This window comes from Trichosurus vulpecula, chromosome 2, assembly GCF_011100635.1.
Source record: "Trichosurus vulpecula isolate mTriVul1 chromosome 2, mTriVul1.pri, whole genome shotgun sequence".
Lineage (NCBI taxonomy): Eukaryota > Metazoa > Chordata > Mammalia > Diprotodontia > Phalangeridae > Trichosurus > Trichosurus vulpecula.
The window spans coordinates 68,166,680-68,186,033 of record NC_050574.1 but is presented as its reverse complement, the minus strand read 5'-3'; the positions used below and the strand labels follow the sequence as shown (position 1 = coordinate 68,186,033).

Below are 19,354 nucleotides of genomic sequence, written 5' to 3'. Positions count from 1 at the left end.
ATAACCATATATTTCCTCTTTCCAGGATATGATGTGTTGCACAGGGGAAGGGAGAAGAGTTGTATGTATTATAAGCACATATCTATCCTTAATATATCAAGCAGCACTAAGTTTTCCCTTTCTCTGTTTATTCAACAGCTGATATTGCCCAAATAATGTCTGATCTCCAAGCTCTTCATTAAGAGGAACTAATAAAACAACCGAGGTTAGCTCATGCCTAAGCAGTTCCTTAATGAGGTCCAAAAACATGACCAAACTAAACAGACTAAGTCCTGTTTCTGTAGCTCTCTTCTGCTGGCAATGCATATAGTACTATACAAAAAGCAGCCTGTAAACATTCAATAAATATTTTAGCATTAAAATGGAAGGGGGCAGCTAGGTGGCGCAGTTGAGTAGAGCACCGGCCCCAGGGGTTAGGAGGACCTGAGTTCAAATTCAGCCTCAGACACTTGACAGATGTACTAGTTGTATGACCTTAGGCCAGTCACTTAACCCCAATTGTCCTGCCTTCCCCCTCCAAAAAAAAAATGGAGCAGGAATATGGTATTCCACACCCATAGACAAAGAAATTCCAGTAAGACTCTCATGTTAAGTGAGGGTTACAATTTGAAATCCTAAGCCCTAAGAGATATTTGAAGAAATTTAAATGAGAGACAGAGGAGAGGAAGGATAAATAGAATGAGGTGAAAAAAGAGAAAAAGGTCTCAAGCAGGATCAAACTCCTCCCTGAGCCCTCCAAAATTCTTCTCACAAGTCCTAGCTTACTTATATTATCTTTGGCAAATTGCTTATCATGGCTGAGCCAGTTTCATCTCTAATATAGGGCTAATGACCAAGATGAAGTCTAAGACTTCTTCCAGCTTTAACATGCTATAATTCTACTTTCCAGGCATGTTACTTTTTCTCTCAAGCCAAAGCACAACCCATTTCTTATTCTTCCTGTCTTTGTGCACTACACCAGGCACAGCTTTTAGCTTTGACTCCAGTTACTGTACAAGTTTGCCAAATTATGCTTTTTATTTCCAACTTTCCCCAAGAAAGATTTGCAATGACAACATAACAAACTGTTGGCAATTCAGATATCTATCACAATAGCATATTTTCTTTATAACAGGGGAAGGCTGAATTTTGCTTCACTTCTAGCTGATTTGTACTTGTAAAATCTTCACATTAATTTGATGGACCAGCCAAGTACCCAATAAATTATGATAGGGACTAAAAATTTTATACTTTATTTTGAAAGTTCTCTAACAAAATATCTGAGTATGAATGGATGAAAAGACAAGCACTATGTGAAGCACTGGGGACACCAATAATAAATTCAACCAGCCCCTACCATCTTGGAGCTCATATTCTAATAGGAGACAAAATAAATAAGGAAGTGGAAGCCAGACAGAAATGTTTTCATCTGGAAAGTCACAGGGATGGTAAATGGAGCAATAGGGTAACTGACACATGAGTTCTAGAAACAATGTTAATACACAAGAGGTGAAATGGGGAAGAGATAGAGGTGCATCATAGCAGAGCACAGGGCAAGAAGATGGCAGGAGTAAAGCATGGTCAAGCCTGGGAAAGATTAAATAAAAAGGGATCTCGCTAATCAGGAAAGCACAATCCTAGAGCAAGAGGCATACTGAATAGCCATGCCTCCATTAAATATATATATTCAAGTTATACTTCTAAAGATCTAGTATTTCAGTAGTGCAAGTCTAAATGGTCTACTTAAGTTATTGTGGCCAAAATTAAAATGTAAAAAATTCATCATCTGCTGACCAATTGTTGGGCAATAAAGTCACTTCAAATTTAACTGGGCTGGTCTGATGACCAATGCTATCTGTGCTGTCTATAAGCAAAGCCTTTCCATCCTAGGAGGACCATCCAGAACTTGTTTTCCAATAATACAATCTTTGAGATCCCAAGATCACCATGCCACATTGAGGTATAGAAGGAAGACTTTAATGGAAAGTTGATTTGTTCTTCAAGGCAAATTAAGGAATTTTATCTCATTCTTATGCACCGATAAACTAACATTCAGCTAGAATTATTTTAGCACCCTAATTTAAGGAAAAAGCTGAAAAATTCACAACAAAGCAAACTGATAACAGAAATTAAGTCAGAAAAAGTAATATCCAGGGTGTCTTTGGGTCAGTATACATTAAGCCCAATCTCAGCATCTGCACCTATGGCACTCCACAATGACAAATGATGTTCAGAATGACGTTTCTCAGAACAATTCAAATCCTAAAGAAGATTATACTATGTTCAGGTCATTCTGCAAACAAAGATGGGAAATTTCAATATATTTTATAATGTATTAAGAATCTTTACAAAGATTCAGAAAGATTTTTGGTTATGGTAACCATAAGTTAAATAAAAACTATAGTTGCCCAGGATATCTCATTTCCTAATGTTTCAATCAGATCAAGGTTTCTAATATATTTTTAAAATTTTAAAAATAATTTTTGTTGATGGCAATGACAACAAAATAAATTTAATATCCTAGTATATAAGCTGCTTCTGTCCACTATCTGGGTTCATGAATCACAGCCAGTCTCAAATGCATTTTGTTAGCAATCTCTTTTACTCCTCCCTTCCCTCTCCCCCCTTCCCCACCAGGGCCAGCCAAAGGGCTAAGCAACTAACAGCCATTCCTGAGAGCCTAAGAAACAAGCTAGGAGAAAAAGGATGTAAGTTAAGTTGGGAGTCAATGACTGTTAAATGTGTCTTTCCATTAACCATCTCAAACTAGCCTCTGTTTCCCCAGGACCCAATGCTACTGACAAATAGCAGATAAAACATTGTGTTCTACCACTAAAAACATCCCCAGTTGTGTTTTTTTTTGAGGGGGGGGGCAGAATCTATACCTGTAATTTCAGGAACTACTGCTATGCAAACTCCCACCACCAATGTAGATGTGCAGTTGTACATCTAGTACAATTAATCTGTAACTTAGTCTTAAAGAGATGCTCAAGAACAAGAGGCTGACTGTCTCAGGTCACAAAAGGAGTATGTTTAGAGCAGGACGTGAACTTATGTCTTCCTGACTCCAAGACCATTCCTCTATCCACTATGATTCTTTCTCATACTACTCTATCATTCATTTACATATAAATGCATTCATATCAATATATCCAAAAACATTTAAATGGCATGAACAAAAATAGAAACACAAATAATTAAAAGAATTGGAAAACTTCAACTAAACTAATAAATAAAAATGAAAACAAATGGCAGTACCCATTAAAGGAGAATGAAGGAAAAAAAATTTTAAGATGTTGGGGCTGTACACAGAAATAAGTATAATCATATACTAGTGACAATGAAACTTGGAAATCTTTTGGGAAGTAATTTGGCCACATGCAATACAAGCCATAAAAATAGTGATAGTATTTTACTCAGTAATCCCTCCACTGGAAATATATCCCCTGGAACCGATAAGAAAAAAAGGCCTAACTGTAAAATGTTTCCAGGTTTACTATATTTCTAAAGACTGGAAAGAGCCCAAATGCCCTTTGGAGAAGGGCTAAGCAAACTGCACACATTAATGCAATGGAGATTTATATTGTTATAAAGTGTGACAAATACATGAAGTAGCCTTCAAACTGCTAGTGTCCTCCCTTCTTAAACTATCTTTTATTTTGTTGTTGCTGTTGGTGCGTCATTTTCAGTCATGTCCAACTCTTTATGACCACTTTTCGAGTTTTCTTGGCAAACATACTAGAATGGTTAGCCATTTCCTTCTCTAGCTTGTTTTACAGATGAAGAAACTAGAGCAAGCAAGGTTAAGTGATCTGCCCAGGGACACACAACCAGTAAGTGTCTGAGGCCAGATCTGAATTCACAAACATGAGTCTTCCTGATTCCAGGCCTGGCACTCTATCTACTACACGACCTAACTGCTCCTAACCTTGTATTTATTTTAATCCTCTTTAAATTTATTTTGCACATATTTAAATATGTACTTGTATTCCCATTATAGTGTAAATTCTTTGTCAAAAAGAACTATTTTATTCATTGTATTTGTATCCTCAGGTCCTAACACAAGGACTGGTACATAGGTGCTTAATAAATGCTTGTTGACTGACTGATATGTAGAAATGAGTCAGCAGCTACTGAAAAGAGTGGACCTCTCAAAGCCAGGAAGACCATGGGGTTCAATTCCCACTTCTAATAAATACTGGCTGTGTGAACCTAACCAAGTCCTTTAACCTCTCAGTACTCTATGAAGTTCTCTTTTCAAGAATACTTCAAGGATTCTTTAAGACTGTTAAGTTGCATAGAAAGTGCCAACTTGCAGTGGTAGAAGGAGTTTCCTCACTGAAGAGTCCCTTACACTAATGAAATCACAGATCCAGCCCCTATTCCTACATGGAAATAGGTAATGATTTATGTGAACCTGGCAATGAATGAACGTAGATGTTTTTCTACCACCACAACTACCACCACAAAAAAATCAGAACTCGGAATAATGTATATACATGGGTTACTACCATAAACATATTTATTTAACCATACTACAAAACTTTAAAAGAACTATGATTTCAACCATACAGGTGCTTTCAACAGATGGGCTTTGTAAACTGCTGTGCCCAAAACTTTTCATCATCCATTGGCCAACCTACCGATAATAAGCTTTGTTGAAAATAGCTAGGCTGGTCTTCAGATGACAGAAAGCTGTGACAGGGTTCTTGTACTTGAAGCCCTTCTGGCACTGTAGGACTTGCCAAAGTTTGTCAATGACCCAAAACCTTACACCATAATGAAGCACTGTAGTAAGACTGTAATGGAGGACAGAAGAACACTATAGAGATGGTTACTATTCTGCTGTTGATGTTTCTTTTTTAAGTAAAGTTAAAGCTAATAAATAATTAAAATGAAGAACCCACTTCTAACTTTTTGGAAGTAACAGATCTATCAATTTCAAGGCTACATCTGGAGACGAGGCTCCTTTGTGGTAAGGCTGGCACTGACAAGACGGTCTACATCGAATAGTATTATTCCTCTAATTAATCAAATTTAGCAAACAAAGGGTAACCAAAATTGCTAAAGGTATTCAAATGAGAAATGTGTGAGAACAGATGGACAGGTCAAATAGTCCACCGGTAACTCTCAAGATGGACAGCTAGATAGCACAGTGGATAGAGTGTCAGCCCTGGAGTCAGGAGGACTTGAGTTCAAATGCAGCCTCAGACACTAACTGGCTGTGTGACCCTGGGCAAGTCATTTAACCCTGCCTGCCTCAGTTCCTCATCTGTAAAATGAGTTGGAGAAGGAAATGGCAAACCACTCCAGTATCTTTACCAAGAAAACTTCAAATGGGTCACGGAGAGTTGGTCACAACTGAAAAGACTCAACAACCACAACAACAATAACTCCCAAGACGTTAAAATAGAAGACCTCCAAGGCACTGGGTAGATCTTCTATGGAGGATTATTGAAAGACACTGCCAAAAGGGGAAAAAACAATATACACGCTTTTATTATGTACCTACTTAACATAGGTACTGTGGCAGGTCCTAGATTACGAAGAAAAGGAAAGTCTTTGCCTTTACCTGCATTCTATCAGAGAAGACAGGATATACACATATACATACATACAAAATATAAAGTGTTGGAGGCAGGGAAACAGCAATAGCAGCTAGGGAGATCAGAAAAAAGTTTCATGTAGAAGGTGGTGCTTGAGTTGAATTCTGATGAAAATAAGGATTCCAAGAGCAGGAAAAAAGTGTATTATAGGCATGGGGGACTACCACGCCAGTGAATGAAAACAAGAGATAGGGTATTGTGTGAAGAATAGCAAGAAGGGTAGTTTGGTTGAACTACAGTGGCCAAGAAAAGTATACTAAGAAACAGAGAGTACAAGAACATATACTGGGCCTAAGTTATGAAGAGCTTTAGAAACCAACCTTTGGAATCTATATTGTATCCTAGAAGAAATAAGGAGCTATTCCTTTAAAAATCACTCCGAATAAGAAGGTATGAGGGGAGTAGGGGGACTGAAGGGAAGACCATCTATATCAGCTAAGGGAATGTGCACATCAATGAACTCCCAGACTGAAAGTCTCAAAGTATCTAAAACTCATCAAAAGGGGAAGTCAATGTATAGAAAGGTAGGTTACACTGTTTACTGGCTTGTCGAATTATTTTTATTAGGTACATATACAAAAATACTGCATTTGGACATTAGTCTTAAGTTTTTCAAAATGTGCTGGTGATTATTCAACATCATACAAGTATTCAAAACTTACCACAAATGAGTACCAAAAGGATACCATTCCCTGTTAAGCATATGTGACACATTACATTAGATTTTTTTTTTTTTACCAAAATGAATTTGTTCTCTCTACGTGAACAAACTATCCCTAACTGTGCAAACTTGAGCAATCACTGCCCCTCCTCTCTGGTTATCAATTTTCTCTTCTGTATAATAAGTGTATTGGGAGTAGATGACCTCTAAGCTTTCAAACAACTATTCATTCCTTTAAAAAGAGCACCAAAATACTTAAGTTTTTTTTCAAATGGCATGAAATTATCCCACCCAAAAGTAATAAAAATGAGCCAATATCCAATACCATTTGAAGGAAGTAAAGGCTTTACCAAATATTGAGGAAAATGGGGTTTAATTCACTGGCCAATCCTTCTCCCCTGCCAGCTCGCATGCTATCTTTACTGCATGTAGCCTCTACTTTCTCCTATATGTAACCCATATAATCACTCCCTCTGCCAACTCTCACGTTTACCTTACCAACTTGTCATTCCCTGAGTCTTATGCTTGACTTCTCTGGCACTAAAACTTACAGTTTACTGGTTATCTTTTGCATAAAGGGTATGTGTGTGTATTTCTGCATGTGTTTGTGTGAGCAAACCATATACACACACAGACATCATAAATGCATTTCAAGTTACTTCAAGTATTCTAACTTTACTTTCATATGTCTATTTGGCTATGTCTTATCAGGAGGTTTGAAAATAGAAACTATATTACTCCCTTTCCCTAAATTACTCTTCTCTTTACTTCAAGCCCTTTGTTCTTGTCCTCAACCCACTTCTGGCTTGTATTCTGAAGAATCAAAAGGAAGTATATCAATGGTCTGGAAACATGATAACATGAGACAGAAATATTTATCAAATTCGAGAAATGAATCTTTGGGATTCATGGCTTTTCAGTTTATGAATTAAATGCTAAATTTGGGATTAACTCAGAAGAGTTTTAGAATCAAATATTACATAAAAAAAGTTATAATACAGTAAGTAAATGGCAAAAAGAATCTATCTCATGATCATGTGATCTGAGTACTTTTTCTCTGTAAGTGCAAAAAGGTGACTAGAACAAAGGCTCACTTGCAACCCTTTCTAAAAATGATTCTATGAGGGCAAATAATTACATGAATACTAATAGTAATCAAAGTCATACAAGCTTGAATTTAGGATACCTTATCAAAAATGTTCAAATAAAATGGATGAAATCTCTGCTAATGAGCTTAATATCTAGCTTTCCCCCTCATTTTTCTTACACTTACACACATACACACACACACACACACACACTCTCTCTCTCTCTCTCTCTCTCTCTCTCTCTCTCTCTCTCTTCTCTTCTCTTCTCTTCAGTGTTTAGAAAGAAGACTTAGCCAGTGGGGGACCTAAGATTTTAAGATATCCTGTCATTGATATGCTAACTGAGATGGTAATTCAAAATACTTAAGAAAACATTAACTATTCAGGTTGCATCAATATTGCAGGTCATACTGCAACTAATAGCTTTGGTTATTCCCCAAAACAACTTCAGAGCAAAGAACGACAAAATGATATTATGTTCCTTGGCCTTTAAGATACTTTATATACACAAGGTCTTTTTTCAGTGCTATACTAGTATTTATTGCTTTACATATATACAGAAAGGAGTCTAGATAAGAGTAAAAGAAAAAGATGTAATTAGCTCTTAGTACCCCTAACTACAGGCTGTGCAACCTTGAGCCATTCACTTCCTCTGTAGGCCTCAATTTCCTTATCTATACTTTGAAGGAACTAGTCTCAATTGGTCTTTTACATTCCTTTCAAACTCTAATAATCTATGACTTTCTATACTGAACATAAAGTGACTGTCCTCATTACATTGTGGGCTCCTTGAAAGCAGAGACTATCTTTTTTTGCCTCTTTTTATATCCTCAGTTCTCAAGCACAGTTTCTAGTATGTAGTAAATGCTTAATAAATGTTTACTGCCTGATTGACTTCACAACGATTTCCATTATAAAATTAGAAATGCATTTCCTCAGCAAGAAGTTTCACAAGGGACTTAAAAGTAAGAAACCTCATGCCAAAAACAGAAGGAAAAAAAAGGACAAAATGGTGATCAGTCTCTAACCATGTTGGCTGTAACAATATGCCAACATTATGCCTGCCTAGAATTACAGTCAACTCCAAGTCTTCCCTTCTCAAGTTTAACCAACCCTGATTCCTTCAACTGATGCCTTTATGGTATGTTCTCCAGTCATGTCATTATCCTAGTTACATTCTTAACTCTAAATGAATTCTAGCTTGTCCATGTCTATCCTAAAATGCAGTGCTAAGAAATGAACACAATACACTGAATTTCACCTTTATAGTAATTTTTCTTAATGCCTCCAGGAACTTAATCCCTTCCTCCATTGCCTACCTGTGGGTATCTACAGTGCCTAATAAAGCAGGTTGCAATATCACATGTGATCAGTAGGTGTCACCATCTGGCATGATGTAGTCTAATTAAAATTTCCCTATGTTAAAAGTTACTAGTTTCATAAAAATTCATTCCCTACTTGATTTATTTTGAAAGCTGGAGATGTTAAAACTGAACTTAGTTCAGAACTCAGGATGTCTGTACATTGAGACTACACTGCCCTAAAAAGAAGCAAATTTAAACTTAACACCTCTCTGTGATGGCTTAATAACCAGAGGCAGCTAGGTGACAGTTTTTAGATAAAGCACTGGACCCAGTGTCCAGAAAACCTAAATTTAAAACTGGCCTCAGACATTTATGAGCTGTTTCACCCATGGCAAGTCACTTCACCTGTCTGCCTAAGTTTCCTACTCTGTAAAATAGGAATAACAATAAATAACATCTACCTGCCAGAGTTGTGTGGATAAAATGAGATAATTTTTATAAAGTGCTTTGTACATCCTGAAGCACTATATGACTGCTATCTATTAATACTACTAACATACTACATTAAAAATCCAAATTAAATTTATGTATTTTCTAGTCTAAAACTGTGTAAAGGTTTGAAGTAAAAAATTTTAAGTAAAAAAGAATGACATTTGCTAAAAAAAAAAATAAGGATTAAATTTTGAACAAGGAAATTTTCACTAAATTGAATCCCATTAAAACAAAATCTGTATATAAAACACTCCCAAATAGTACTTTAAGCTCTATTTAATACCATAATCTGAAAATTATACTCACCTTGATGAAGTTACAAATGGACAGGATTGTCCATACAAACCCATCTGGCCACAAAGAGAAACTAGGAGGGAGAAAGTGAAGAACATTGTTATTAATGAGTGCTCTAAAGTAAATGTCATCACAAATCAAATTACCTAACTAAAACATTCATTCTTTAAAGCAGTATTATAACTCTATAAAAATACCCTTTAGATTAGGGACACACCCAAATGAATCAGAAATGATAGATAACAGTAAATAGGACCTCTGAAGTCTAAAAAAGAAACATGCTACAAAACGCAGGAAACATAAGCAGGATAGAACACGTGTGGTTGGTCCAAAAGAAACAAGGTCCTGGGAAGGTTAAAAACTAGCCGTGTTCCCTTGTTAAAGATACAGCAAAATTGAGAAAGAGGTTGATTAAATCCCATACAGCCAGTTCACGGACTAGGTCAAAGAGCCGAGATACAGAAGGGATTAACTGCTCTTACCCTAGTGTCAATGTTCTTGTTGGTATGATAAACCAAAAGAAGAATCCTCTTGACTGCAATTCTCTCCATCCGAAGAAAAACTGACCGAAAACAGCTTGAATAACTGCTTAAGAAGAACAGTCAGTTCCATTATGCTATCACTGACAAATTCTCTCAAGGCACCCTCCAAAATGAGTCAACCTCAATGTGTACTCCACTGAATATTAATTCAATTGGAGATTTATACCTGTTTTCAAAATGTAACTAGGCAGCCACACAATCTGGTACCAACAGCATCGTGTGGAATATTTAACTATTTTGTATTTATTTTATTTTCTTTGCATATATTCTGTATATACTCAAATCTTTGTTTTTCCCATTAAAATATAAAATCTTTGAGAATGAGGAATTTGTTTTATTAGTAAGAGAAATTGTTTTATTTATAATATTTGTATCGTCAGCACTTAGTACAGGGCCTAGAACACAGCAGACACTTAATTAATGGTTGTTCACGGACTATCAATTTGGCAACTGCATGGAAAACAGATAGAAAGGAAGAGACTAGAAGAAGCAAGAGAACCAATTAGAAGGTCACTGCCTCTAATGAGAATTCCTCAACCCAAAGGATTAAGACAAGCCTTAAGTAAGGTTTCTGTAGATTTAGTATTGTAAGAGATTAGAGATATCTATTAGCCTCTTTTACATACATGAACACTCATAAATGAAAGCAAAGGAGGCCCAGAGAGGCCAAGTTACTTGCTCAAGATAATTTCTTCTTAAACCCTTGAGATGGTTGTAATGATGATTTGAGAGTCACCTGCTTACTGGAAGCAGTAGAAATCATGTGAAGAGATTAACCAAGGAGAGAAAACATGAGGGAGAACAATATAAGATCTAGAAGCAAATTCTGTAGAACTGTAGCAAATAAGAGATAAGGAAAACTACTGCCTCCCACCTTCCAACACCCTCCACCCCCCACCAAATCCCAGAAATTAAAAAAAAAAAATACTAACAAAACCTAGAGCTAAAAGAAGCCAAAGTAACAGACAAGGAAGAAGCTATCAATGGCAGGAGCACAACTTGAATGCAAAATGAGAAGAGGTTTTCTGACTCATTAGCAGCATTAGAAAGGGCAGTTTTTACTGAATGGTGAGGACAGAAGTAAAACTGTAAAGGAGGAAGTAGAGTGGCGAATAAATGGAGGAAGCAGCTGCAATTTAGAAGTTTAGACAGTGAAAAGTATGAATGACATACTGGTTAAAAGAAAAGACAAAGTCAGGTTAAGACTTTTCTCCCAATGGAGTAATCATGAGATTTCCTCTTTTATAAAATGAAAAGTTGAATTATATGAACTCTAAGACGCCTTCTAACTCTCACATTTTAAAGGATCTAGAAAAGTGAGAGAAAGGACTTGCAGAAAGGGAGAAAGACATGAAAAAAACAGCACTGCCTCTAAAGCTCACTCCCTTCTCTTCAATCCTCTCTAGTGCCCAGAAATCATCTTTAGATAAAACCCCAAAAGAAATAGGACCCAAAGTCTAACAGACGGAGCTGATATCTTATCACACAAAAACAGCTTCGATTTGTTTCCCTAGTGGAGCCACATACCCCACAATCTAAAATAGGAAAGGGAAGGAATGAGTAATGTTCTCCTCACACAGTAGCTGCTAGAGTAGTGTTCTCCAAATTTCTGCCGAGTAATATGCCATTATTAATCTGGTAAAGGTTTCTGACAGCCTTCATTATTCCCCAGAAACCCTTAACCATACGCTTCTATGCATGAGGCACATTTGACATTTTTGGCCCATAAAACAATTTCATATACCCAGATATGGCCCTTGGGAACATTCTAACAAAAATTACATTGTCTACCAATCATTCTCCTGTTCTCTAGCCTAGAGGAGAACAAACCAAGTGAATAAAGACTGCCTACTGTCCAGGCTAGACACTAAAGCTAGACAATGAAGCTGGTCCTCTAACTGAACAGAAGGAAAAAGTCTGAATGGACTGCCTTTGGCAAATTACAATGCTTTTCATGATGCTGAGCATCTCTGTATCAAAGGTTCGTATTTTTGACAAGTTTTCTACTGCAATTAACAATCACAACAGTATGTATGAATGGGAGGAATCCATCTATAAAACATATCAGAAAGCACAATACAACAATATGTTGTTTATGAGAAACACATTCAGGAGATGAAAATAAACGGTTGGATGGAGAAAATTAATGTGCTTCTAGTTAACTCAAAATAGAAAGGGTAGCAATCATCATCTCAAACAAGTTAAGAGTAAAAATAGACATGATTAAAAGAGATAAAGAGCAAAACTATATATACATATATATATATATATATATATACACACACACACACTCTGAATGGCATAGCATGTAAATACTTAAAGGAAGAGTTCTGATTTACAGGAAGAACTAACATCATAAAATTACAAGTTGAGAATTTCAATGTATCCCTCTCAGACTCAGTCAAATCTAACCAAAAGAGAAACAGGAAAAATAAGGACATGAAAATTATGACAATTATGAAAAGAAAATAGAAAAGCGTACACACATTTCTCAGCTGTATTAGGCATCTTTGCCAAAAATCCCTGATATCATGTAGGGCATAAAAATTTCACAAACAAATGCAGGAAAACAAATATTAAACACATCCTTTACTAACTATAATGCAATAAAAATTACATTCAATAAAGGACCTTTGAAGGAAGAGCTAAAAATTAAATGAAGACTAAATAACTTAATCCCAAAGGATCTGTGGGTCAAAGAACAAATCACAGAAAAAACAGAAAATAAAGTAACATCATAATGTGAGAACATACTAAGAAATTATTCCACATATGAAAATGCCAATGGAAAAATACACCAAAACTTTTGGAATAAAGGCAAACCAATTCTGGAGGGAAATCCTATATCTCTAAACAATTTCATTAAAAACTAAAAAAGAAAGAAAAAGTACAGATTAGTCAATTGGATGTGCAATTTAAAAAACCAGGAAACTATATGATAGACATTAGGTGTTATATAATGGTATATCTTACACCATTTATTTGATCATAATCTTTTATAACTATCTTTCCCTCAGTCTTACTACCTTCTAATCCTATTCTTCATTCATCCTCACCATGACCTCCAGTCTTTCCACCCTTCAGTTCTTTCTCAGGCTATCACCCCTGTACCAGCAATATTCTCATCCCTTCCCTATCAATCCCCCTTGGTGAATTCAATGAAATCCTCTACACTTTCCCCCTTCCCTACCACTAGACATGCCCTGTCAAACCACAACTCTGGACTACTCTCACAATTCACTGTCTTCGCTACTACTCACATACCTGCTAAACAAAGCTGAGGAAAATCATGAAACCATGTTGACTGGGTTCAACATAAATTTATGTTAAATAATCTCACCTGGACCTTCACTGAAGATAGGCAATCCTTTTACACTTCCCCAATAAATTCAATATCCCACTCATCACAGCACCTATTCCAAACCTTCTCATCCCTCTTCAAACTTCCCCCAGAATCCTGTCACTCGACCCTCTTGGCTAAAGACTTTGACTCATCCTTCACAGAAAAAACTGAGACCATCACCATAAGCTCCCTCTTCTCCTCTCACCTCACATTTCTCAGACACCTTCCCCACTATTTCTTTCTTCACTCCTATCTCACAGGAAGAGATGGTTCCTCTCCTTCCCAAGACAAACTCTACTACATGCTTAATCCCATTCTCTCCTGTCTACCATAGCACACTTCTCCCTCTATCATCTCTATTCTCTCTCTCTCTCTCTCTCTATATATATATATATACACACACACACATATATACACACACACACACACACACACACACACATATATATATATATATATATATATATATATATATATATATATATATATATATATATCCTCCCCTCCATGGCTAAAGTCCTTAAGAAAGCCATCTACATTAGGTACCTCCAGATCCTGTCTTATAATTTGCTTCTAATCCCTCTGGCTGTAATCCAGCTTCTGACACCATCATTCAACTGAAACTGCTCTCTCCAAGATTACTAATGATCTCTTAATTCCCAAATCTAATGGCCTTTTCTCAATCTTCATCCTTCTTGTCCTCTCTGGTGGCTCTGACAATGTAAATCACCTACTCTTTGATATTCTCTCCTCTCTAATTTTTTATGATACTGCAATCACCTGAGTCTTCTCCTATCTGTCGGACCACTCCTCAGTTGCATTACTGGATTTCCTTCCAGGTCACATCTACTAACTCTCTTATGAATTGTTCGTGGGAGGGTGTCTCTCAATACTCTATCCTAAGCCATTTTCTCCTATACTTTCTCTATTGATGATCTCATCAACACCTAGGGGTTCCATTTTCGTATCTATGATTCCCAGATTTCTATATCCAGACATAATTTTTTAGATCTAATCTCACATCACCTTGGAAATTTTGAACTTAATGTTCTTAGACATTAAATTCAACATGTCCAGTTTAATAAATGCAAAATGTAAAAATATCAGGGGATATTTATTCAATAAAAGATTGTTGGTAATATTAGAAAATATGGCCGAAAAAGGAAGTTTGGATCTGCAACTCAGACTATATATAACAATAAACTCTAATTATATAAATAAGGCATGTTTTTTTTAATTAAGAATTAATAAAACATATTTTGACTGTAGAAAGTAGAAGTTATTAAATAAACCAAAGAAACTTACAGACAAAATGGACAAATTTGATAATATACAGAAAGATTCCGTAGAACAAAAACAATATAATCAAAACAAATTTTTAATTTTTAACAGACTGAGTGGAGAAAGGGGGCAGTCTTTATATATCTAAGAGGGAATACTGTTCAATCTTCCACCAATTTTCTCCATAAAATTTCACCAACATTTACCTTACAAACTAGTATTCCCCTTTTCCAGCGATGCGTCTCCACTTAGCAAGTAGTGTTTGCAGATTGAGGTTAGTTATTTCTAGGTTCTCTTGATGTTATTGTGACAAGTGATTCAGACTAGTTAAATTTCATTAGAAAATGGGGGTGCTGTTTTGATGACTATTCTTTTTATGTTTCCCTTTTTTGGCATCAACAGCTTGCTTAAGTATGTCACCCTGGAACTGTCTATATCGTTTTGCCATTTTTACTTTAATTTGCTATTCGTTTTTGTTTTTATAGTCCACGATCAGACTACATAAATAGCTAATTTGGAAATGGCCCAAATTTTTCTTGTCTCTAAAAGAGTCGTTGTGGCTACTTGGTGTTTACTATATCCAGCCAATGCAAAAAGTTGTTCACAAAGTCCTATTCAGATATTTCAAAATACCATAAAGGTGACCCTTTGGTCCTCTAAGGCTATGTCAACATAGAATGCAACAGATTCTATCATGTTAGAAAATGGGGTTCTAGGAGCAGATGTCTTCTTTCCAAGGAGCAATTTATATGCTAAGTCCAAAAAGGCTCATCACCAATCCTTCTGTCATGGCAAGCCATGAAACAAAAATATAGAAAAGAACTCAGATCTCTATGGGACTTTCATTTTCTGTAGTAATAACAACAAAATGGAAGAAACGTAGATAGGGTGATAAGAATAACACAGATTTTAGATGATCAGTAAGCAGTAATTTATCTGATGATACTCTAAAGATCTTTATCTAGTGCAGGCCAGCACAACTTACTGCCACTTATGCCCCCTGGGCCACTTGCAGCATGCCAAAGGATTTCTGGTGGCCTGTGAAAATATTGAGGAAAACATCCTTTGTATGTAGTGGAAATCCTTTGGGTGCTGCAGCCCCCGCAAGTTGTGCAGGCCTGATCTAGCGAATATCCAACAAGTGGGCAAGATAATAGGGAAACTGGGTATCAGTCTTGACAGTCTCATCATAAACAAGACACTAAATTAAAGGATGGCAAACAAGCTCTTCTGGGTAAAGGAGGCTTGGTTACCTCTTAATGCAGTGCTCCTGATAAGCACCAACAAATAAGATCACCACAAAGGCAAACGAAACCTACACAATAATAACATCAACTGGCAAAGAAGGAGGAGGTGGAGAAATTCTGCCAAGAATACCAGGTAGATTTCTTCAAACACTGGAAAACATGATACAGAAAAGAGTAAGAGATCAGAAAGGCCAAAGAATTATAGAAACCTAATGTCTAGATATCATATGGTCTTCGGGGAAAAAAAAGAGTTAGGGAGTTTATATTAAAAAATATTTTGTGGACTTCCAGAGCTTCACTTGAACTCTCCCAACTTCCCCTCCAAATGCCCTTTAAATAACTCCTCAAAATGAATTCTGGAGCAATAGGAACAAAAGGACTAAGTGAAACAGTTTCCCAGCCCAAGACAACTTAGAAGGTCAACAAGAAAAGATCTATCTCACTGAGGTAAAAGTGGAGCACAATCTAGCACTGGCAGCCTAGACAAGCCAGCAGCAGGCTGCACCCCAAAAAACCAGTGCAGGCCTCAGGGGCAAAACCGAATCAGCAGCAACGATCTGTTGACACTGGGTGCAGGACTCTGCTACACTACCCATGGATGTGGATCACAAGACTAGCACACTAGAGCATGCAGCCACAGGGGAAGCACAGTTCTTGGTCAAAGGTATAAGGCAGAAAAGAGTGCTTGTGGTCACTCATAGACCAAAGCACAGTCCAGGAAAGCAGCGATCACACCTCCTTAGATCATACCACTATAGGAAAACCTGAAAACTTACAGATCCACAAAATTAGCTCTGAAAACAGTAGCACAAAAAACCTGAAGCTTGGGACAGTGCCTCCTCCACCTCAGGCAGAGAGCTCAACTCTAACATAAAGTAGAAATCGTCCAGGAAAATAAGAAAAAAAAAACCTGACCACAGAAAAGTATTATGATGACAAAGATCAAAACACAAACTCAGAAGAGGAAAACAATATCAAAATGGCTATGTGCAAAGCCTCACAGAAAAATGTGAACCGGTGTCAGGCCCAAAAAGAACTCTTGGAAGTACTCAAAGTGATTTTAAAAATCAAATAAGAAATGTAGAAGAAAAATTGAGAAAAGAAATTAAAGTCAATAGCTTGCTCAAGGAAGCACAAAAACTGGAAAAAGAAGTACAATTTAATGAAGAAAGCAACTCCTTAAAAAGCAGAATTATCCAAATGGAAAAGGAAGTAGTACTAAAGCTCACTTCATTCCTTAAAAATTTGAATTGGACAAGTGGAATCTAATGACTTCATGAGACATCAAGAAACAATCAAAATAAAATGAATGAAAAAATAGAAGAAAATAGGAAATATCTCATTGGAGGGGGAAAAAAAACAGCTGACCTGGAAAACAGATCCAGGAGAGATGATCTAAGAATTATTGAACTACCTAAAAGCCATGACCAAAAAACGACACGACATCACATTTCAAGAAATTATTAGAGAAAACTGCCCTGATATCCTAAAACCAGCAGGTCCAATAGAAATTGAAAAAAACCTTCCAATCACCTGAAAGAGATCCCAAAATGAAAATTCCTAGAAATATTAATGTCAAATTCCAGAGCTCCCAGGTCAAGGAGAAAACACTGCAAAAAGCCAGAAAGAAACCAGAAATTCAGGTATCATTAGGATTACACAGGATTTAGCATCTTCTACATAAAAGAATCAGACGGCCTGGAATACGATATTCCAGAAGGCAAAGGAGCTAGGATTACAACCAAGAATCACCTACCCAGCAAAATCACCTACCCAGTAAAACAGAGTATAATCCTTCAAAGGAAAAAATTGACCTTTAATGAAATAAAGGACTTTCAAGCATTCCTGATGAAAAGACCAGAGCTGAAACAGAAAATCTGATTTTCAAATAGAAAACTCAACAGAAGCATAAAAGGTAAACAGAAAAGAAAAAATATGAGATTCAATAAGGTTAAACATTCTTACATGGGAATATAATACTTGTAACCCTTAACAGCTTTATCATTATTAGAGCAGTTAAAAGTAGCATACATGGGGCAGCTAGGCGGCGCAGTGAGTAGAGCACCGGCCCTGGAGTCAGCAGAATCTGAGTTTAAATCTGGCCTCAGACACTTGATACACTTACTAGCTGTGTGACCTTGGGTAAGTCACTTAACCCCAATTGCCCCACCTTCCCCCTTGCAAAAAAAACAAAATAAATAAAAAAGGAGTATACATAGAGGGCTCAGGTATGAATTGAATATGATGGGATGATATTAAAAAATTAAAAGGTGAGAAAGAGGGATGCACTGGGAGAAAGAGGAAGGGAAAGGAAAAGGTGGAAAGGGGTAAACTATCTCACATAAATGAGGCACAAAAGAACTAATGCTGTTGTTCCTCCTTTTGAAGAGGACCAATGACATCACAGGGTGATGTTCTGACTTGCACATGAACTGGATTTAAGTGAGGCAGAGTTGCACAAACATCAGCCTCACTCTTTCTCCCAGAATCACTGAAGTCTAGTGGCAAGACAAAAGTCAAGATGGCCAGCCATGGCCCAAGACACTGACCTTAGCAACTTTGATGTTTCAAACTCTAAACACTCCACAGTGCCCGCTTCAGCTGCCTTCATGGCCCTTGGAACAAAATGTTTTCGTCTGTTCACTCCACTAGGGAAGTCTTCACAGGCTTGGGGCAGACATCCCCCTAACTCGTCAACCAGTCTGAGGCCTGTTAATTATCCCCAACCTGGTTTAGCCCATCTGCTGAGACAGTTTTACTGGGAGATGGCTGCTGCGCATGCTACGCTACAGGTGAGTTACAGGACAAGTGAACACCGAAGGTGGATGTAGAGTCCTGAAAAAGGCACCAAAGGTGCTAGTCATCCTTGAACATCCCATATACCCCTTTAAAAAGGAAACTCCTAGACAACCCAGGAGGGGTGGGGAGAGCTATTACAGTGGAGGGCAAGATGAGAGGGTAGGGCAGCAGACAATACTTGAACCTTACTCTCATTGGAATTAGCTCAAAAGAGAATAATATACACTGTAAGTTGGGTATAGAAATCTATAGATCTATAGGGAAGTAGGAGGGGAAGGGAATAAAAATAAAAGAAGGGGAGAGGTGACATGAGGGAGGGTAAGTTGGGGGAAGCTGTGGTCAGAAGCAAAACTCTTGTGAGAAGGAACAAGGTGAAAGGAGAGAGAAGGATAAAAAGGGGAAAAATGGAGAGGGGAGAGAAGAGGAGATATTCAATAAGGTTAAACATTCTTACCTGGGAATATAATACTTGTGTTAACTCTTAGCAACTTTATCGCCATTGGGGCAGTTAGGAAGGGAGAAGAAGGGAGGGATGGCAGGGGAAGGAAGGACTTCATTCTCGAAAAGGACCGTGACATCAAGGATGCGATGCCATGACATACAAGTGAATTGGATTTAAGTGAGGGAGGGCTGTGCAAAACCACTAACCTCACTTTCTCCTCCAGAACCATCTGGGTCCAGCAGCAATACATGGATCAGGATGACTGAAGTTATGATC

General features: G+C 37.1%; 1 protein-coding gene across 4 annotated transcripts in view; it reads right to left on the bottom strand.

The window, feature by feature from the left end:
* Positions 1 to 19,354, bottom strand: part of FOXJ3 (forkhead box J3) — a 158,446-nt gene that overhangs the window by 117,277 nt on the left and 21,815 nt on the right. For all 4 annotated transcript variants that reach the window (XM_036744997.1, XM_036744999.1, XM_036745000.1 and 1 more), the window contains exon 2: positions 9,437 to 9,497. In XM_036744997.1, coding sequence (XP_036600892.1) covers positions 9,437 to 9,480 — 44 coding nt within the window. In that variant the 5' untranslated portion in view covers positions 9,481 to 9,497. The remainder of the gene's footprint in view (positions 1 to 9,436; positions 9,498 to 19,354) is intronic.